Source organism: Panthera leo, chromosome E2, assembly GCF_018350215.1.
Source record: "Panthera leo isolate Ple1 chromosome E2, P.leo_Ple1_pat1.1, whole genome shotgun sequence".
NCBI classification, from domain to species: domain Eukaryota; kingdom Metazoa; phylum Chordata; class Mammalia; order Carnivora; family Felidae; genus Panthera; species Panthera leo.
In genome coordinates, this window is record NC_056693.1 from 42,435,087 (window position 1) to 42,458,449 (window position 23,363).

General features: G+C 36.6%; 1 protein-coding gene across 2 annotated transcripts in view; it reads left to right on the forward strand.

The window, feature by feature from the left end:
• Positions 1–23,363, forward strand: part of CBFB (core-binding factor subunit beta) — a 53,882-nt gene that overhangs the window by 23,775 nt on the left and 6,744 nt on the right. Inside the window, exons 4-5 of one of the 2 annotated variants that reach the window (XM_042920805.1) lie at positions 7,137–7,253; positions 16,924–17,050. In XM_042920805.1, coding sequence (XP_042776739.1) covers positions 7,137–7,253; positions 16,924–17,050 — 244 coding nt within the window. The remainder of the gene's footprint in view (positions 1–7,136; positions 7,254–16,923; positions 17,051–23,363) is intronic. The other variant, XM_042920804.1, reaches the window with a different exon arrangement.

A 23,363-nucleotide genomic window follows, 5' to 3' on the forward strand; every position in this document is an offset into this window, starting at 1 on the left:
TAAACTTATTTTTTTCATATGGTTAGCCATTTTTCCTATTTCCACTAGTTAAATAAAATATCCTTTTACCATTGATTTGAAATGTTGCCTTTTTCATTTATTAAATACTTGGTTTCATTTCTGATTTTTTCTTTATTCTAGTAAGTTTCTTCTGACTTCCGTAGCACTGGTACCTATGTACTGGTTGCATTGTTACATATTTTAATATCTGAAAGGGCAGAAAAATACTTTCTAATATTTTCTTGGATAGTCTGATTCTTTTTTATGAACTATAGACTTCTCAAATTCCAGAAAACATTATTTTGAGATTTCATTGGAATTTTGTTAGAATAAGGATTACTTTGGGATAAATTGGCATTTGTAGTCTTATCATTAGAGAATATCACACCTCACCAGTTATTAAAATCATTTTCTTTGTTTCAGAAATTAGCTATTTTCTTTTTATAAAGTCTACATGTTCCTTCTTAAATTCACTCTTAGTAGTTGATACTTTTATTGATATTTTAAAATAAGGTGTTTTTTTTCCATCTTATTTTCTAAAGAGTTACTATTGTAATATAGGAAAGTTGTTGGTTTTTGCATATTATTTTTATCAGCAGCCACTTTATTTTTTTTTTTTTTAATTAATTTATTTATTCTGAGAGAGACAGAGACAGCACGAGTTGGGGAGAGGCAGAGAGAGAGAGAGAAGAGAGAATCCCAAGCAGGCTCTGAGCCTCCAGCACAAGGCCCAGCGCGGGGCTTCAACTCAGGAAACCTCAAGATCATGACCTGAGCTGAAACCAAGAGTCAGATGCTTAACTGGCTGAGCCACCCAGGTGCCCCATCCAGCCACTTTATTGAATTCATTAATTCACTTGGTTTTTTAGTTGAATATTCTGGATTTTTCAGGTAGATAATCTTCAGTCTTATTTATGTACAAGTTTGCTAGAACTGTAGTCTTTCTAAATTTTTATTTATTTATTTATTTAGAGAGCACAAGCAGGAGAAAGGGGCAGAGAGAGAGAATCTTTAAGCAAACTCCATGTGGAGCCTGATGAGGGGGCTTGATCCGAAGACCCTGGGATCATGACCTGAGCCAAAATCAAGAGTTAGCTCAACCTTCTGAGCCACCCAGGTGCCCCAGAACTGTAGTCTGGGAACATTGGAAAGCTGAGTTTTACTATCATTGGTACATTCCGTTAACCTTAAGAGTTAAGTGAGTCCTACTTAATGTAAGGGGTGAATTCAGTTTTGATTCTTACAGTTCTTTATTTATGTAGTCAGCTCTTCCTCCTTAAAGACTTTAAGTTGACTGGTGTTGGAATCTTTTTTGGATGGTAGGATGTACATCTTTTTTAAATGCCTGGTATATTCACACTGCCCTGGATAATCATACCCTGCACAAAATGATAGGTAGTAAACGTTTGTTGAATAGGTGGATCTTTTCATATTGAAATTAGAGAGAAGCTACAAGAAACCATTTCTAATTCCAGCTCTGTTTCTGCTCTTCTATTAATCATTGTTTAAATATTTACCGAATACCTAAGGGGCTGATCATTCCCTCTTACTATTTTCTCTAATAACTCCATTTCTAGATTTTCGTTAACAAGTGTTTTAAGTTCTAGCAGTTTATTATAGAGAAGTGAACTATTCTTTCTGATTGAAATGGTTTTTTTGACAATAAAGTTTTCTCTTTGTTTTTGGCAATAGCTTTGACACTTAGTTTCTGTCTCTAGATGTATCTTTTTCTATTTTCTCTTTTTCTTTTTTATTTTTCCTTTGAGAGAGAGAGAGCACTAGTGAGCAAGGGGCAGAGAGGGAGAGAGAGATTCCCACAAGGGGCAGAGAGAGAGAGAGAGAGAGAAGTGGGCCTCAACCAGGGCTCCTGTTTTACCCAAAGTGGGGCTTGAGCTCACCTGATACGGGGCTCAAGCTCACCCAGTGTGGGGAGTTTCTGTTTATATTGATTTTGTGGCTTAGTACTGGTGTGGTGGGAGTCTTCTTTGCAAATCTACCGTTTTTCTATTTTAATTATCTTGAAATTATTTTCTTTAGAACTTCTCAGAAGAGACCACTCTTTCTGCTGTCCTGTTGTACCCTCAATTTCTATTCTTAGTGCAGCTACCCAGGAGCTAGAAACACTAAATAAACTTCTATAAATATATAGTATTTTAGAAGGGCAATTGAGGATGCCACTGCTTATTCCAAATTTAGATATTCTCAGAATAAGTAGAGTCCAGACTCTCAGAGATAGCACTGTTTGTACAGGTTGATAAATGAGAAGTTGACTAGGTTCTCTTATATGTCTCTTATGTCTTTCCTTTGACATTTATGTGGCAAAACACAGAATAATTTTTAGCCATTTAGGAAGTTTGGTCAATTTAAGTGAAGACTTTATCATCTTTCTGGCTCTCTGCTACAAAGATCTTGGTGCCTATGAGGGAAGAGGAAGAATGAAGTTTTTACTGTCATGATTGAATCTTTTTGCCTTGTACAGTCTTGAGAATGTGGTGAAAGTAGTGGACTCACAAAAAAAAAAATGCACATGGTCTCAGTCAAACACACACATTTTTACATAGAATTTCAAGGTGTTTCTGGTCTTTTTGAAACTTCCATAAACCCAAACTCCTGTAGGTTCTCTGAACTCCAGACTAAGAACTCCTACCTTAAATAAAAGCAATCCTAAAAGTTATGAGTGACCTAAGATCCTGTAAGATAATACTTAGGTATCTAATGCATCCAACAAAGGGGAAATTTTTCCGTGGGGTCCTATAACTTAACCTTTAACCACTAGGTTCCTTATGTGTTTTTCTTTCTCTTCACTGGCTGTTTATAGCTTGCTCTGATGGGTTCTTTTCTTTTATCCAGCACCTAGACATTGGATGTCCTCAGAGTTCTTCCTGGCCCCTTTTCTTTTCTCCTTCTACTTATTGCTTGGCCAATATCTGCCTCTCCCTTGGATTTAAATACCACTGTATTGTTGATGGCTGCTAGATTTATATCACCGACCCATATCTTCTCAGAGTGCTAGTATCCGATATGCAACTGCAAAGTTATTATAAGTATTTTTATAATTGTTTTATTGAGATAAAATTCATATACCATAAAATTCATGCTTTAAGAATGTACAATTCAGGGATTTTTAGTATATTCGCAGAATTATGCAACCATTACCACTGTCTAATTCCAAAACATTTTCATCATCCAGAAAGAAACCCTGTACCTATTAGCAATCACTTATCCCTCCCCCCACTTCCCTCGCCATCAGCCCCTGGCAACCACTAATCTCCTTTCTGTCTCTCTCTGTAATTGCACATTTGTATGTGCCAATGTATATTCACATCTCAAATAAATGGATTCATGTAATATGTGGCCCTTTTCTGATTTCTTTCACTTAGCATAATGTTTTCAAAATTGAACAGGGGCGCCTGGGTGGCTCAGTCGGTTAAGCGTCCGACTTCGGCTCGGGTCATGATCTCACGGTTCGTGAGTTCGAGCCCCGCGTCGGGTTCTGTGCTGACAGCTCAGAGCCTGGAGCCTGTTTCAGATTCTGTGTCTCCCTCTCTCTCTGACCCTCCCCCATTCATGCTCTGTCTCTCTCTGTCTCAAAAGTAAATGTTAAAAAAAAAAAAATTATTTATTTATTTATTTTTTAAATTGAATATTGTAGCATGGGGCACCTGGGTGGTTCAGTCAGTTAGGTGGCCGACTTTGGCTCAGGTCATGATCTTGCGGTCCGTGAGTTCGAGCCTGCATCAGGCTCTGTGCTGACAGCTAGAGCCTGGAGCCTGCTTTGGATTCTGTGACTCCCTCTCTGTCTGCCCCTCTCCCACTCATGCTCTGTCTCTCTTGCTCTCAAAACTAAATAAACATAAAAAAAAATTTTTTTTAAAAACAATATTGTAGCATGTATCAATACTTTATTCCTTTTTGTGGGTGAATTGTATCCCAGTATGTGGATAATGCCAAGCTGACAGTGCATACCTGTTTTTGCTGAAGCTCTTCTGCTACAGTGATGCGGTATTTAAAGCTACAGAAGGTGACAGTAAGGTCATATTATGCATAATTTGGATTGAATGTAATGTCACACCTGATATTTAGAGATTGATTTTATTGAAAATTACATAATACTATTACCTTATTTCCAGAAGAATACAATGTGAGGCTGTAGTCATTTTGAACTTTCTGTGAAGTCTCACATTGCCTGCTACTTTACTTTTGGAAAAATAAGCAGGCTATTTTGTTGTTTCTGTGTGTGATTAGCTGAATCTGTTTAATACTTTTTTTAAAAGTTTATTTATTTAATCTCTATACCCAACATGGGGCTTGAACTCATGACCCCAAAATCAAGAATACATGCTTTTCCAACTGAGCCAACCAGGCACCCCTGAATTGATTGTTTTTTACTTTTAAAGACTTTATAGAATACATTTCGTATAAAATATTTAATTGTTCTAGGACAATAGATTTAATCCCTAGGTCACATTCTAATACATTTTCTTTTCACAGTTTGAAATAAGTCCTCATTATCTTCAGTGAAAAATATCTTAGTGTTTAAATTGTATTATTAGATTATACTACGAAATGCTGAACTGTTAAGAGACAGAATTTTATTTTCTTCATACTTTGAGGTTTGGTATTCATGAAATGTATGAAAGTGCCAAACATTTGAAGATCTAAATGTAAAACTGTATTTTTGAATGTGAACATCTAAATAAATCACCAGAGTCATCTAAATATTATTTTACATTATGATTCTAGGCACTAGCCTTGACTAAGAAATATAGTCTTTTTCCGAATCCACTTAGGACTTTCCCGAAACAGATTGGTGGTTTTCTTTGTCGTGAGAGAACATTTATAAAGAAGTAATGAATGGGCTTTTTAAAAATTCAGTAATTTCATAAGGAAAATAATTTTGATTATAGAGTTAATATGAATAAGCTAGATTATGGAATCTTTGATTCTAAATGATGTAAATCATGTGATGAAGAACATAGAATCTAATCATGAAGTTGACCTTTCTCTCCTGTTAGAAGAGGAGAATTCTGTGCATGATTAGTGTGAGAATTTAATGAGGTACTTTGATAGGTGAAATGTTACAGTCCTCACTGTGTGGCACCCTCCCATGTGAGAAAGAGTAGGTGGAGATCTTGATTAGAAGATATGTTAAGTCAAGTTACATTGATAGGCAGTGAGGAGGGCTATTGTTTTTAGGTTTTGAGGTGTTGAAAGTGAGGTTGTCTTAGTCACTTGTCTGACGAGGTGCACTTTAGTGGAGTTTTAAATTCACAATGTAGAAGAGAATGAGCACTTATCAGAACAGAAGGAAATATGTGGTTAAACGGTTTCAGCTATAACTGTAGACTACTTCCCTTGGTCCAAATGGGAGGAGAAATGGAACCTTATGTTTTGGACTTTTTTTCCCAATATAAATAGAAGTTAGTTCAGGGTGGTTTATTGGAGCCCTTAACAAGAAAAAAGGTTGTGTTTAATAGTAGAGGGGAATGACAAAAATAAGATGGCATAAATCCTGTAGGTTTTATTTTACAGGTGTCTCAGTTGTAATTTTTTGAGCATATTTGTAATTGTTGACAGTCAGTTATTCTTATTAAACCTTTCTAAAAACAAGAATGCCCCAAAATTTTTGAAGAAACTGCTGAACTGAGAAAAGAAAAAGTTGATGTTTACAGCTTTTTACTTAAAATGAAGACTGTCTTAACCAATTTTATATAATTACAAGTAATAAATAATGCTAATTTAAGCTCACAAAAGCACTTGGATTATTTAAATAAAATATATCTGGTGTAGACAAATGAAGACCTTATTTGTAAATGTATATTTGATAACCTGGAGTTTTGAAAAGTCATTGAAGTCCTGCTTCTTCTTCATTTAAGAAATCTTATTAAGGCATTAAATGATAAACATCCATGCTGATTTTTATTCTGAAGCCCATGTTTTCTTTTTGTTTTAATTTTTTTTAAGTTCACTTATTTACTTAGAGCATGCATGCAAGTCAGGGAGGGACAGAGAGGGAGAGGGAGAGAGAGAGAGAGAGAGAGAAAGAGAGAGAGAGAAAGAGAATCCCAAGCAGGCTCCATACTGTTAGTGCAGAGCCTGGTGTGGGGCTCAAACTCATGAACTGTGAGATCATAACCTGAGCCAAAATCAAGGGTCAGAGGCTTAACCAACTAAGCCACCCAGGTGCCCCTGAAGCCCATGTTAAATGAGGTAGAAAAGATCTAAAATAACAATGTTTGTTTGTTTGTTTTTTCCTAAAGTCACTATTAGGATAGTGTGATATTAGGATGGGGGAAGAGTGTGGGAATTATAATAAATTTTTTATATTTCTTACTGTTTCACAATAAAATTTTCACCTTAAGATGACAGTATTAGCACCTTTCCTTTCTTGGTGGATCCTTAATTGTTCTTGAACACAGTTATATTTTCAGGCAGTATCAGAATTTGGTGGTTGAAAATGAAACTGGTCTGAATTTTGAAATCATACCTAAAGTGTCTTTTAATCTAGAATCATTTATATTTACTTGAAAAATAATGGTGAATAAATAAATGTTGTATCAGTTAAGTTTCTTTGGTTAAAAGTAGACTAACTGGCTAACTGAAGTTAGAAAAAAAGGAAAAAAGCTGCATTACTTCATAGGAAGCAATGAGGTAGCTTATAAAACTGAAGGGAAGTATGAAGAGCCCGACTCTGGGTGGCTCCAGGTTTCCAAATAGAGGGAAACTGTGTGTGCTGTCTTTAGGGGCTGGTGAATTCCAGTTGTTTTCCATCTTTATAGCTTTTTACCCAAGGTTCAAAAATCAAGGCAAAGTACCTATTGTCCTAGCTTCAGCTTCAACTATGTCTATTTCAAGTATCATTTTATTATAGTTTTTATAAAATTTGTATCACTTTTTTTAAAAAACAATTTGAGAGAATTGTGACTAGAAATAAAATCCTGGTAAACCAGATTAACTTAACTTCTAGAATTTGGTCAGAGCTATGGTTTATATACCTTCCTATAATTCTTAATTTTATAATTGTATTCATCTTTTTCTCCCCCAAGAAAACCACAGGTTTCCTTAAAGTTTATTCTTCGTTTTTCATGTATCTGATGGCTTATCATTGGTTTTCATGTGTCTTTTCTGTGTCTTAGGTGTATTTGAAGGCTCCCATGATTCTGAATGGAGTCTGTGTTATCTGGAAAGGCTGGATTGACCTCCAGAGACTGGATGGTATGGGCTGCCTGGAGTTTGATGAGGAGCGAGCCCAGGTAGGGTGACTTCAGGCTCTACTGAACATGGTCCCTTTCTGTACCCCTAATCTTCAACTAGACATCTATTTTACCCCATCTCTAAGAGTAAGTATAAAAAGTCTCATGTTGAAGTGATGTTGAGGAATCTTTAAGATGTGCAGACTCATTTCGGTCCTGGTTTTGGGGAAAGTTTTTCCTTCAGTGGTTCTAAATTTCATTGGATTATTCCTGTCTGCTCAGTGGGGGCACTTCAAAGTCCAGTAAATGGTTCTGTTTAATATTTGTTCTTGATCTTTAGAACATTAGATCGGGTAGAAGAGTTCAAAATAAAATGTAGCGTTTCTGAAATGGAGCAGCACTTCTGGAATGACTTGGTGAGGAGTTTGGTAAATCCTCTCCCCAAAAAGCAGTGCTTAAACTGGACAAATTGTTTAAAACACACACTCGTGCACGCACGCGCACACACACACACACACACACACACACACACACACACACATATTTAAGGTCTCTGGAAATTAACCAAGGGACATGCATTGAGAGGTATTTATTCAAAAAAAGCTACTGAATTTCAATAAGGACAGTGATAACTTGTGTCAGTAGCTGCTTCCATTAGTTCCCTCAGCTCTGTGGTCCCTCAGGTTAGACAGGCAGGTGGGACAAGCCAGAGGACTGGCAACTCTACTGTCCTGTCAGAAGGAGCTGACCTTATTTAGAGCAGTGCATGAAAAAATCCATACCCAGGAATGTCATCAAAAACCATAGAGGTCTCTGTGGCAAATGTTCTGGGAAGGCTAATGATGTGGGAAGCAACAAAATGACCAACTAGGCAGAAATTTATCAGAAATCTAGGGAAAGAGTTTGCTAATGTGGGCCCTATTAAAATCACACTTATTTCTCAGTTCATGGGTTTGAACCCCGCATGAGGCTCTGTGCTGATGGCTCAGAGCCTGGAGCCTGCTTCAGATTCTGTGTCTCCCTCTGTCTCTCTCTCTGCCCCTCCCCTGCTGATGCTCTGTCTCTCTCTCCTTCAAAAATAAACGTTAAAAAATTTTTTTTTTTTTAAATCACACTTACTTCTCATGTTCTAGAAGACTATGCATATATAAAGCTGCACTGGCTCAGGAGAGGACAAAGAGGGCCCTTCCAAGCTACCAGTCTACCAGGGTAGAGTGATGAACTCCCTGTACTTTGAAAGTATCCCTCAAGCTGCACACAGATCTGGTGGCAAAAGAACGAAGTGCTGATTCAAGGTGTTTAAGCTAAACCTCTCAACAGTCATTGGCTGACTATTAAGTTATGCTGACCTAGGGCAGCCCCCTAGAAAGCTAGACTTAAAAAGAAAACAAAACAAAACTAAGCAGGGACATGCAGAGGCTACACATTACTGGAGAAGCAAACTACAGAATTAGTCCAGGTAAGTCACTAAACAGATAAAAACAGCAACAACACAGTGGAGGCAGGGGTCAGAATTCAGAGTTGCTACAAAATATTGTCTAAAATGTCCAATTTTAAACCAAAAAATTAAAGAGACATGTAAATAGACATGAAAGTATTACTGATACTCAGGGAAAAAAACAGCCAATAGACACTATCTTTGAGGGATCCCAAATGTTGCTTCTTAGTGACAAAGGCTTAAAAGCAGTTATTTATCAGTATGTTCAAAGAATTCAAGGAAGATTCTTCTTTAAAGGATTAAAGGCAAATTACAATGACAGTGACTCATCAAACAGAGCATATCAGTAGAGATCACTCAACAGCAAATTTGAGTTGGTGAAAGAAAGATGTAGTGAATATGAACATAGATTAATAGAAATTATCCAGTCTGAAGAACAAAAAGAAAAACACCAAAAACAGTCTCAGAGAGTATGGGACTCCAGCATGTGTACCAATGTGTACATGTCGTGAAAGTTCTAGGAAAAGAGAGAAAGGGGCAGAAAGTTTAAGAATTAATAGCAGATGAAAACTTCCAAATTCATTAAAAATAGTTATCTTCATATCCAAGAAATTCAATAAACTTCAAATTGTATAAACACAAAGCAATCTACAGCTAGATGTATCACAGTCAGATTTTGAAAAAACAAAGAATCTCAAGAGCAGCAATAAAACGGACTCATCACATGCAAGGGAGCCACAATAAGTTTAACAACCGACTTGTCTTTTGAAATTATGGAAACCAGAAGGTAATGGGATGGCAGTGACATTCAAAATGCTAAAAAGAACATGTAAAAATGTCCATTTATTAGTAGGTGTTGATTTCTTTTGATTGTTTTTATATTCTTTCTTTCTTTTTTTTTTTTTTTTTTTTAATATTTACTTATTTTTGAGAGAGACAGAGACAGAATGTGAGTGGGTTAGGGGCAGAGAGAGAGGGAGACACAGAATCCGAAGCAGGCACCAGGCTCTGAGCTGTCAGCACAGAGCCCGATGCGGAGCTCGAACCCACAAGCTGTGATATCATGACCTGAGCCAAAATCAAGTGTCATACGCTTAACCAACTGAGCCACCCAGGCTCCCCTATATTAATCCTCATAATAAAGTTAAAATAATGACAGGAATAAAAAAGAATCCTTTTTTGTTGTTGTTGTTTCCCTCTATTGTCTGTTTCTGTGTTCTCCATATATGGAAATGTGAGAATTTTCCTATCAAGAGATAAAAAGCCAAAACCTTTCTAGTAAAAAATTAAGGTTCATAGTTAAAATTCTTGGGATGCCTGGCTGGCTCAATCAGTAGAGCATGCAACTCTTGATCTTGGGGTCATATGTTCAAGCCCCACATTAGGTGTAGAGATTGCCTTAAAAACAAATAAGTAAGTAAATAAGTAAATTTAAAATTTTTAAATTAATTGATTTTGAGAGAGAGAGAGCGCACAAGTGGGGGGAGGGGCACAAAGAGAGAAAGAATCTCATGTGGGGCTCAAACTTATGAACCTGTGCGTGAGATCATGACCTGGGCCGAAATCAAGAGTCAGACACTTAACCGACTGAGCCACCCAGGTGCCCCCCAAATTAAAATTCTTTTTTTTTTTTTTTTTTTTTTTTTTAATTTTTTAACGTTTACTTATTTTTGATAGAGAGACACAGTGTGAGCAGAGGAGGTGCAGAGAGGGGGACATAGAATCCGAAGTAGGCTCTGAGCTATCAACACAGAGCCTGATGCCGGGCTCCCAGCTCACAGACCCCAAGATCATGACCGAAGCCAAACTTGGACCTTAACTGACTGAGCCACCCAGCTGCCCCGAAAATTAAAATTCTTAAGAAGGAATCCCTGCTACCTTGATTTCCACAGGGATAAGGAGTGACCAACTGTTTCAGAGAAATAGTAAATAATCAGCAATTTACAAGGCTGTTTCTATAAGAAGTGATACAGCAGATTGAATTTATATGAGGTAAAATTTCAGATTTAGTTGACTTTTAAAACTGAAATATTTTATTGAATGATAGATAAAAATTTTAAGTTTAACCCATAGCATTTTCCATACTTAGAATTTTCCAAGTTTTCCGGTCTATAAATTGAGCTTTATAACTACAAAGTAAGTACCACCTGTTGTGATAGCAAACTAATACAATAATTGGTCTTATATAATGTAAAAACTTTAAAGCAGGGGATTCCAAACATTCAATGTACAGTAAGCACTTTTCTATAACCTTCCCTATCCCAAAATCATCTGTACAATATGTAGTAGTTAGGATTAGGGGCTTCATTGTCATATAATTGTGTGAATCCTAATCCTACTGCTTACATCTGTTATGGACTGAATGTTTCTGTTCCCCTAAAATTAATTTGTTAAAACCTCAACACCCAATGTGACTGCATTTGGAGATAAGGTCTTTATGGGGGTAATTAAAATTATATGAGGTCATGAGAGTGGGGCCCTGATATGATAGGAGTAGTGTCCTGATAAGAGATACACAAGAGAGCTTGCTTATTCTCTCTCTCTGCTGTATGAGGACAGTATTCTCTCTCTCTCTCTCTCTCTCTCTCTCTCTCTCTTTAAATTGGGAAAATTTTAATTCTACTCAAGGGGATGAGGACAATATTCTCTAACAGATGCTGAGATAAGGCACCTGGTAAGCTAAGACAGTAAAGAGTATGGTCACAATTCATTTTAATTAAAGTTTGTTGAGTGTTTCAGCTGAAATATTTTCACAGGTATTTTCTCCGTTCAGAGTACCTTTGACAAATGTTGGCAAGGATATGAAACAACAGTTGGTATATTGGTTATGTAAAATTGACACAACATTTGAAAAACTGGCAATACATGCTAAAACTGCAAATTACATATACCTGTGATCCAGCAATTCTACTCTTAAGTTTCATGGTATGCAAGAGGAATAAATACATATATTCATCAAAATATATGTACTGGACATTTATGGCAGCATTATTAGTAATATCCAGAAACTGCAAACTGCCCAAATGCCCATTAACAGTAGAATGGGTAAATTGCTTATCCACACAAAGAAATACAGTGATAATGAAAATCTACAACTAGCACACCAGTATGGGTGGATTTCATAAATATATTGAGTGTACCCAAAAAGCACATGTTGTATGAATCCCTTCATATGAAAGTACAGAAATGGGCAAAACTGATAATATGTGTTGTTAGCAATAAGGATAGTGGTTTATCCTTGAGAGAGGAGAGGAGGTTAGTTATTGGAATGGAGCTGAAGGAAACTCCCAAGGTGTTATTACTGCTCTCTTTCTTCCAATGGATTCTAGTTACATGGAAAGTTCAGTTTGTGGAAATTCATTGAGCTGTAATTTAGGACAGTGCTGTCCGGTATAATTCAAATGTGAACCACATAATGTAATTTAAGTTTTTCTAGAAGCCACATTAAAAAAGATAAAAAGAAGCAATTGTATTTAATTTTTATATTGTATTTTGTTTGACCCGGTATATCTAAAATATCATACTTGAACATAAAATTAATATAAAAAATTTATTGAGATGTCCCACATTTTTTTTCTTTGAAACAAGTTCTTGAAATTTGGTGTGTATTTCAAGTGTTCACTGGCCACATGTGGTTCCCATATTGGACAGTAAAGCCTTACTGTAAGTGTACTTTTTTGTATGTATAATATAATACAATAAAATGTTTTAAAAGCTCCCCGCAAATTAATATCATTCTTAGTATAATTATAGAAACAAATCACATTTGCTCATTGTATTTTCATCTTTCTATTTATTTTCTGTAATTTGTAGGGATAAAATTCAACATCCTCTTTATGCATTTGGTTTTCAATAATTGTAACTCTTTAAAAGCTTAAAAATCAAATTTTGGGGGGCATCAGTGTGGCTTAGTTGGTGAACCCTCCAATTCTTGGTTTCGGCTCAGGTCATGATCTCACTGTTCGAAGGATCGAACCCGGCATTGTTCTCCACACTGACAGCACAAAGCTTGCTTGGGATTCTCTCCCCTGCCCCCGTGCGTGCATGCGTGTGCATGTGTGTGTGAGTGTGTGCACAAAATAAATAAACTGTTTTTAAAAAGTCAAATTTTTGGCATTTCACCTTTGGATACTTTAATCAGAGATTTCCAACTAATTTTGAGCAAAGCATAACTATGAGGACTCATTTACCTTAAAAAAAGTTCAGTGCCATTGTAGGAACTATTTTGATTTAGAGTAGTTCTTCAAAAGCTCAAAGTGTGGGGGTACTGTCTTGATGTATTTTTTATATTCGGCATCAGCTTTGTCACATTTTATAGTTCAGTTACTTCGTAGATAAATATATTTCTAATTTATGCAACTATAAACTAAGTGATTGGCAGACCAGTTATGAGTTATATGTGCCACAACTAGTTTCTAATACATTTCTAAACTTTTTTTTTAATGTTTTTATTTATTTTTGAGAGACAGAAAGAGAGCACAAGCGGGGAAGGGGAAGAGAGAGAGGGAGACACAGAATCTGAAGCAGGCTCCAGGCTCTGAACTGTTAGCACAGAGCCCGACGCGGGGCTCGAACTCACAAACCGTGAGATCATGATCTGAGCTGAGGTTGGATACTTAACCGACTGAGCCACCCAGGCACCCCCTAATAAATTTCTATTTCATAGTTTTTAGAAATTCACTGAGAATGTTATTCTTTATACAGTGTGCTCCACCAGCATCTATATTTGTATTATCAGTATAAGAGCCAATAGTTTTATCTTCACTGTTGTACTTTTTTACTTTGCATGTTTCAGCTTCAATGTAGTACCCTTTCAGAAGTTTAATTTTGGTTCTATGATCAGGTTAGAAAGACTGAACCATTATTTGAATTAACAGATACTCTATACCTGATGACACTGATGTAAAACTGGTGTCCTTTAGTTATTTGCAAGGTTTTTGTTAATGATATCAGCATATGAATAGCTTTGCTTTTTACATGTGCATGATAATGTGAATTGAATCATTTGTCATTTGTCAGTGAATTAAATCACTTGATTTAAATGAAGTTATTTGCAGGGTGGTGTTAAATGTACCGTTTGCAGCTGCACGTGTTAAATTGTCGCCCTTGAAGTATATATTGAAGCTTCTTCAGCAGTTTTATTTCTTTTGGCTTTCATGTGATCAGTGATACCATTCTGGTCCCCACAGAGAATAGTAAATGTCGTTATTTTGTGCAAATTACATCTTCATCATCAACTTTCTTGGAAATGAATTAACTTTTCATTAAACATGCACTTCCAGTTTTTAAATTCATAATTGCAGAAAGGTATTACCAAACCATAAAATAAGTATCATTGTAGATTTAGGCAGTACAATAAAGACAAAATCACCGTAGCAAGAATGGTCAGAATATTCTATGTATTCTCTATGAGAGAACTGCAAAGCCTTTATTTGCCACATGGGTTTCACATGCACCCACCTTTTATGATGACCCCACCTGGCTACTTTGTGCAGATCATGGTTAAGACCACGGAGTAACAAACTAGTATAACATGGAGCTGGTGGGGACCAAAGTATTGAAAGCTGCTCCCACTACCATCTGAGATTGGATAGAGTTAGTTGTCCCTAGCTCATTTGACCACACTTTATGGATGAGTATGTAGTTTTATCAGGAGTTGCCCTTTATGCTGCCCTTGAAGCGGATAGGTGTTAGTTAAGGTTGCAACAGGAAAGGATCAAGACAATGCTGGTAATTGCCAGTTGTCTTTCAAATTAAAGTACAAACTCTTATCTCTGCACATATGTTTCACACCTTGCTAGAAAAGACCAAAACAGAAGCTGGAATTAGAAAGCAGAGGGCTACCAAATCCCTCCTGGCTTCTTTTACTACAACTATTAGTAATAATATTATTTTTTCTTTTAATGAAATAAAAATCTGACCATTGCTAGAATACACATTAATGGCTGTTAACTTCCTTAGGGAATTAGATCACATCTCCTGTCATGTGCTCTCATTTCATCATGTAATATTCCTTTACTGTACTTAATCACAGTTGACATATATTTTTTTTGGTAATTATTTGTTCATCATCTACTTGCCCCACTAGACCAGAAACTGTGAGGAAAAGCACCATTTGTTTCTCATATTGTATTCATGGTACCTTAACACAGTGACTTGGACATATTAAAAACTCAAACATTTGTGGAATAAATGAAAACGTGAATGAATGCACAGGACAGAAGGAGTATCCTGTTACCAGATGTGTCCCAGTTGATCATTAGCTAAATAATAGAAAACCCTTGGCAGTTGGAAACAGCGTTCTTTTGCAGGTACCTCTAGCTTATATGGTACATTCTGAGAATACAGTAGGAACGTGTAATGATATTTAGTCAGATGTGTAAATTTGATATGTCTGTAAATGCTTGTAAGATACCAGCACTTATTGAAGATTGTCAAGTATGCTTAAGCACATTTTATATGTTACCTCATTTAATCTTCACAGTAATCTTGTGAAGTATTATTACTGTGCCCATTTTACATGTGAGTTTGCAGAAGCTTACAGAAATGAAATGCCTTCCTCCGGGTCATAAAGCTAGTAAATGTATCGTAAGAATGGAAATTTGATTACATCTTTCAATTTTGTTTAGGTTATAGACATTGTGTCAGTGAAAATTGTAAGTATTAAACAGCCTTACTAATAGTGACAAATAAAAGATTTCTCACAGAGAACAAGATACCAAGCAGTGTAGGTATAGTCCAGGTCTGGTGTAGCACTTAATTATATTACAGGGGCTCTGGGTCTTTTCATCTTCCTGCTGTGCTATGCTCAGTGTGTGACTGCATCCCCACTATTATGTTTGCATGATGACTACTGTATCTCTAGGCATTGCATCAGTTCATAGGAAGGAGAAAAATTGAAATACCTCTTAAAGGACTTTCTTAGAACCCCAGTTAGGTGACTTATCCTTCTGTCTCATTGGTTTGAATTGAGTTACTGGCCACCCCTTGCTGCAATGAATCTAGGAAGGTGAATATTGATGACTTTTTTGGTATTTTTATCTTTTAGTTTCTTCAAGTGTACCATCAGAAATCCTCGTATTGAGAAGTGTGTGACTGCAAAAGTTGAGCATCCAGTGCTATGTACCATGAGGAAGCTTTTTTAAGTTGGGGGTGTTTTGGTCAGATTGTGCCTAAGGCATGCTCTGATGGCTGGGTGGTAGACTGGGGATGACAGAATGGAAGCAGGAAGAGACTGTTTAGGAGACCTTTGTAGTAATTTTAGTAAGAGATCTTAGAAGCCCAAACTGGAAAAATGTAGGAAATAAAAGGAGACTAAGATTCCAAAAATATTTAGGAGGTCGGGTGGTTAGGACTTGGTGATTGATTGGCTCTGTGGAGAAAAGAGGAGAGCAAAGAGTCAAAGGTGTCTCAGGTTTCTGTCAGAAATGAATGAGGGATGCCATGAATGGAGACTAGAGAAGAATAAAGGAGAAAGTTTCAATCGGTTGCCCCTTTAGACACGATAAGTTTGAGGTATCTGGGTTTTCTTCATGTGCAGATCTTTATTAATTGGGAAAATTCAGATAAATTTGTTATATGTTACAAATATTTTTCCTTGGTGACATCCTTTGGACTTTTATTTACTTTCTGTTTTTCAGCAGTTTCAAACATTTTTATCATTAATTCTGTTAATATTCTCTTTTCTATTTCTGGCTTTAGTGTCCTAATTTGAGGGCCTGGCCTGTCTTAATAGCAAATTATAGAAGTATATACCAAATTTTTTTCTTGATCTTCTGTGGTTTAAGTATTGACTTGTACAGGATTTTATTTTGGTGAATAGATGAGGTAAGGAAAGGAAAGATCATGAACACAGTTACTGTTTCCAAAGTGTGATGTAAAACATGAACAAACTGAAGTTTTCTTTTAAAAGTAGCTTCAGTGTTAGCTTTTTTAAATGGTTTTGATATTTGAAGATATACTCTGCTGTTCATTTCCTCCAAAAAACAACAGATTAAAAATTTTTATTATAGGGGCGCCTGGGTGGCGCAGTCGGTTAAGCGTCCGACTTCAGCCAGGTCACGATCTCGCGGTCTGTGAGTTCGAGCCCTGCGTCAGGCTCTGGGCTGATGGCTCGGAGCCTGGAGCCTGTTTCCGATTCTGTGTCTCCCTCTCTCTCTGCCCCTCCCCCGTTCATGCTCTGTCTCTCTCTGTCCCAAAAATAAATAAAAAACGTTGAAAAAAAAAATTAAAAAAAAAATTTTTTTTTATTATAGATCAAAATTGAAATATCCCTTTCATGTATTCTGACAGCAGGAGGATGCATTAGCACAACAGGCCTTTGAAGAGGCCCGGAGAAGGACGCGTGAATTTGAAGACAGAGACAGGTCTCATCGGGAGGAAATGGAGGTGAGAGTTTCACAGCTGCTGGCAGTAACTGGTTAGTACTTTCCCCCAAACTCTCAGGCTCTCTTTGTCATGTTTGTGTATAATGTTTTTAAATAGTTTAATTTTGTCTTTCATTTTTCAAAAGTTGTACTGTGTCTTTGTATTTATTAAATGTAATTGCTATAAAGAAACTTGGTCTTAATTTTAAGGTTGTACATGAATTCCTCATTCATTGATCCTCATAAAAATCATTTACTGTCATGTATATATTCTCTTAATTCATTGATCCAAATATCTTACCTCTTTTTTGTCTCAATTATTTGTCAGGTTATTTGTAAAAATTACCTTATGTTATCCTAGAATACATACTAACTCTTCGGGAATAATATTACTTTACATTTTTTTATGAATGTCTTGATTTTGTAACTAATTTTTAGCCATTTGTGTATTCTCCTTACTAAAGGGAAAATTTAATATTTTCAAACTACTCAAAGAATTGAATTAAGTAGCCCACTTTTAACTTTTTTATGGTACAGATATAGAAATCTACACAAAAGAAATATGTAGCTTACTTATTACAAGGCTAACACCCTAATCACTACCATCCAGATCAAAAATATCAAACGTTCACAGCTCTCCCAGCAGCACCCCCTCCACATATGTATCTAATTATGACCTTGTCCCTCCCCTCAAAAGTACTCATTACTTCAGTTTTTATAGCAATCACTGCCTTGTGTCTCTTTTACTCCTGTCACTTCAGTCTTCAACGAAAGACTGAGGTTTAGTCTTAAGCATTATTTAAATTTGATATGACTTTTAATTTACATGGATTTTTTTCTATATAAAATTGTACCCTGCTTTAAGCAGACTTTAATTATGATACTACTATTTAAAGTATCTATACATTGTTCAAAAATCCAATTTCTATAAAAAGTATACTCAAACAAAAACAATCAAGATGAGAACTAATGTGTTTGAAAAAGAATATTGTCAAATGTTAACATCCTATGCTTCAAGTTTATAAGCTTACTTACTGATGTATGCATTTCACACAAAAAGAAATAGGAAGTTAGCACACATTCACCTTTGATAATCAAAAGAAATAGAATTAAAATATATTACATGAACTAAATAGAATAATTTCTGGGCATTAAAAAGAGTTCTACAGATTGGTTGCTCAACAAAATAAAGGTACTTAATACTTAGCACTTCTGAACTGTGCACTTAAAAATGGCTAAGATGGTAATTTTTATGTTCTATGTATTTTAGCACATTAAAAAAATGTTTTAATCAGTGTTACATACAGAAAATTTGTGGGGTTTCCATACACAAAATTATATGTGCACTGTTATTTAAATTAACATGAAAATTTAATGTTAAACATTATGCAATGCATTTGTTTTTGGTTTTTTTGAAGCTTTTCAATTCCTGTGATCAGACTTCCCATGCCATTTTCTTTTGGAGTGCTTGTATCTGTAATAGTAAGAAGGTTTTAAACATATAATATGCATTTACCTTATACTTCTGAACTTTTTTGCTCATACTGTTTATTCCGTGCCTAGTAATATACCTTTCTACTCATTCATTAAAACCCAACTTAAATGTTATCTGTCGGTCTCTTCTTTAGCCTTCTTAATTATAACTGGCCCTTCCACTTTGTAGAATCCAGAGCACTTACTTCTGTTATTGTTCTTACTGAACAATATGTTGAAACAATTAAAAAGTGTCTTCTACTGTATTGTAGATTCCCAATGAGATGGGGCCCTGATATTTTAACCCTCACATTACCCATTACAGTGGTTTTTTTTGTACATTGTGTTTAGTTGTCAAATGGAGATCTTCAGAAAACAGTTTCTATCCTGCCTGTCTGAAAACTAGAGTTACAGGATAGCGTAGAAGTTAGTTGAAGTCGAATAATACATGTTAATGATCTCTGGAAAGATTTTAAATGTTTATAATTTGTTGGTTTATATTAGGTAAGTACTAAGTAATGAACCCCAACTATGTTGTGCAGGATTCTGCATTAGGGACTGGGAAATATATAGATGAAAATGCACGGTTTCTGTCCTTCAGCAACTGTCAGTCTTGAGGGAAAATAGATACATAAACACACAATTGGAGACTACTTTAGCAGCAGGCATTCATAATGGAGGTTCAGAAGGGGAACAGTGGCACTGTAGAGGAATGAGTGTTTATGTCTGCCTCTGTCTGGGGAATTCACAGGGGAATACCCTTGCAGGGGTTTGAAGGAAGAGTGGGAGTTTGCTCACTGGACAAGCTAGGGAAAGCATCCGGGGCAGAAAGAGCAGTGTATGCAAAGGCATTAAAGTAGTAAGAGATCTTGTCATGTCTGAGAACATGATTGGTCAGTCTTTCTGGAATAAGCCAATATGTCTTTAAATGACTGTAAGAAAAAAAATGTTTTATAAAAGGTGCTCTTCGGCTAGGGGCACCTGGGTGGCGTAGTCGGTTACGCGTCCGACTCTTGATCTCGGCTCAGGTCATGATCTCACAGTTCTTGAGTTCGAGCCCCACGTCGGGCTCTGTGCTGACAGCTTGGAGCCTGGAACCTGGTTCGGATTCTGTCTCCCCCTCTCTCTGCCCCTCCTCCCCCCCACGCGCGCACACACACACACACACACACACACACAATACACACTCTCTCTGTCTCTCTGTCTCTGTCTCAAAAATAAATAAACATTTTTAAGAAGTGCTGTTCAGGTACACTATATATGAAGAATAATTATTTGAGGGGTGCCTAGGTGGTTCAATCGGTTAAGCATCCGACTTTGACTTGGGTCATGGTCTCACATGCATGAATTTGATCCCCTCATCAGACTGCTCTGACAGTGTGTAGCCTGCTTGGGATTCTCTCTTTCTCCCTCTCTCTCTGTGCCCCTTACCTACTCGCACACTCTCTCTCAAAATAAACAAACTTTAAAAAACATAAGTGAAGGGGCGCCTGGGTTACTCAGTTAAGCGACCAACTTTGGCTCAGGTCATGATCTCAAGGTTCTCGAGTTCGAGCCCCATGTCGGGTTCTGTGCTGACAGCTCAGAGCCTGGAGCCTCCTTCAGATTCTGTGACTCCCTCTCTCCCTTACCCTTCCCTGCTCATGCTCTGTCTCTCTTTCTCTCTCAAAAATAAATAAACATTAAAAAAAATTTTTTTTTAAACATAAGTGAAGAATATTTGATAATTAATGGAACAGTTATTTAGGAAGTTTTTGTATATATTTTGCTTTAAATAAAATTCTAGATTAGTTAATACTAAGGGTTGTCTTTTCTTAAATGCTAGTTTGATTATTCTTATAAATAATGCTACTTGAAGGGGTGCCTGGGTGGCTCAGTTGGTTACACATCCGACTCTTGATCGCAGGGTCGTGGGTTCAAGTCCCACCTTGGGTTTCACACTGGGCATGGAGCCTACTTAAAAAATGAATAAATAAAAAATAACGCTACTTGAAGAAAATCATTCTGGTGTATGAATTTTATATGTATGTGTTTATATTTGTGTATGAATAAAAACATATTCTGTTGACAGAGGTATTAAATAACTTGTTGCTTGGATAGATTGTTTTTTAGTTGGTTTTATGTCTGTGATTTGAGAACATGGACTTTGTAATCAGGCCTAGTTGAGATTCCTGTTCATTGCTGGCCAATCTCTCTTAAGCTTGTTTTCTCATAGAAAGAAATCATTGTGAGAATTAAATGGGGGAAATGCTTGTAAAAGCACTTAGTATGGTGGTTGGCTTGTGTATGCCTACAGTAAATAATAGCTCTACAGTACTTCTTTAGCACTAAGAGCTTGACAACTGTGCTGGTTCCAGTTAATTGAATGATCTGGCGAAGAACATCCTTTTAGCTCTCTAAAAGTATATCAGGGCACTTTCCCTGCATTATGACCTGGAGCATAGCAAAAATGGTTAGATTGTCATCAATGATTTAAGATCCTGTAGTCTCTTATGGCAAAAATTAAACCATCCGTTCTTGTAGAGAACTTTCATCTACAAAGCTGGACTGAAATCTGTCTCCAGAGCTTGCAGTACTGGCAGTCACTTAGGGGAGTTTTGGGTATGTGTGTCTTTTGGTACTTTGTGCATATGTATTTAAAAAAAAAAAAATCCATAACAGATTCCTAGTATCAGCTTGTTTCCTTACAGTTTACCTTCTTTTTCCTAAAAGGAGAACATTAGGGAAAATTACTGTTTCCCCCTTTTAATTTGAACATCCATAGGGGACATTATGCCGTGTAGTCTAAAATTCTTATTACAGTTGAAACTGATACTGAGAAAAATTGACTTGCTCTTTCAAGTAGTTGGTTAATGGAAGGAGGAGTGAAGACTTAAACCAGATTCCTAACCAGAAGGTCTCTACAAATACAGCCTACCACTGGGAAATTAATTTCCACATCACCCATAAAGATGATTAAGTTGAAAAATAAAACCTGCCAGGAGAGGTTACAAACCATTTTGTCTGGAAAAGAAAAGGCTGAGGCAAAAAAAGAATAATAATAGTTCCAGTGGGTGGTCCTGATGCCTGACTAGAGGCAAGGGCCAAGGAGCAGTGGTAACTCGTGGGTGGCAGTAACCCAGTAAATGGTCCTTGGAAGTTTGAGATCCTGGCAGTACAGAGGCTTAGGGATGTCCCAGCCCTGTTTGGATAACCTCTGAGGCGTCTAGCCCTGCAGTGCTAAATTTGTAATGGTGGTGCTCATGAACATTTAATATATGTCTAAGGTTAAGATTACAAAGGGTTTCGCTATGTGTTAGTGTCTTTTAACCTGTATTCAGTTATAAAACTCCTTGGGCAGGTTTCTCTTTTACTGTCTGTAAAATTTAGAAAGTTTTCTTTTTTTTTTTTTTTTAAGTTTATTTATTTTTGAGAGAGAAGGAGCACACATGAGTGGAAGGAGGGAGAGAGAGAGCGAGAGGGGGGGGGGGGATATCCCAAGCAGGCTCCACATTGAGCCCAGCATGGGGCTCAAACCCACAAACCGTGAGATCATGATGTCAGTCAAAATCAAGAGTTGGACACTTAACCAACTGAGCCACCCAGGTGCCCCTAGAAATTTTTCAATCCATCATTCATGGTAGGATTTAGTATTTTCTTTTTCTGGTTTTCTGGAAAAAGATATTTTAGTAGTATGATATTTTCTTGTTCCTTTTTTTTTTTTTTTTAATGTTTATTTATTTTGAGAGAGAGAGACAGAGTGCAAGCAGGGGAGGGGCAGAGAAAGAGGGAGACACAGAATCCGAAGCAGGCTCCAGGCTCTGAGCTGTTAGCACAGATCCCGACGCGGGGCTTGAACTCACGAACTGTGAGATTGTGACCGAGCTGAAGTCGGACGCTTAACCCACTGAGCCACCCAGGTGCCCCAGTATATGATATTTTCTTTACCTTTCAGAGGTCATAGCAGATTATTACTAATTTGGCAAATGAAAAACTATAGTAAAATGAAGAAACATTGTTTATGTTAGTAACCTTATCCAAATACTGTTAAATCTTTGGTGTACAATAAAATGGTATGCAAAAGGTACATAACATCTTTTACCGTTTGGGTATTTTTAAAAAAAGAGTACATACACATATTTGCTTGAATATATACATAGTCTCTCTTTAGTAGGATATGTAGGCAACTAATTGAAAACTGGGGGCCACATGGGAGGGTGATTCCTTTTCACTGTTTATCTTGTATACCTTTTGAATTTTGTATCATGTGCATCTATTACCTCTTTAGGAAAGAAAGGGTTTTTTTTTGGGGGGGGGAGGTGTTGTTTTTAGTGTTAACACAAAATGATGCAACTAGAAGAGTCTAGAACTTGCTATATGTATTCTCTGGCATATGGGTTTTTTCTAAAAATGTGAAATCCTTCCTTCATTTGAAATTTTATAGAGAACCCCAAATAATAGATAAAAGAGGCATTGTTCTGGATGAAATGGGGGTAGGGATTATTCTGTTTTCCTTCTGTAGTCCCAGGGTGTTTTCATGGAACCCAGTAGCTTGCAGAATATAACTTCAAAACCTTTGATGTAGTAGAATGAGCATGAGGTTTGTAATAGATTGCTCTGATTTTGAATCCTGGCTCCACTATTTGTTGCCTTGTGACATTAGAAAAGTTACTTATCCTTGTGAGTCTCATCTGTAAAACAGCTAACGTCCTACTTCCCAGTTTGCTGCCTAGCTCAGTATCTGACATTTAAAATGGGCTCACTTCCTCACTTTGGTTCACAGTGTTTCTGGAGTAGCAGTAAAAGCAGGCATATCCTGTCTTTAAACTGTGAAAGTCAGATCTTTTGCCGAGCTATTTTATATTCTGGTGTTGGTTGTTTGGTTTTTAACAGTAGTAAAGGGCTTTAAACTTT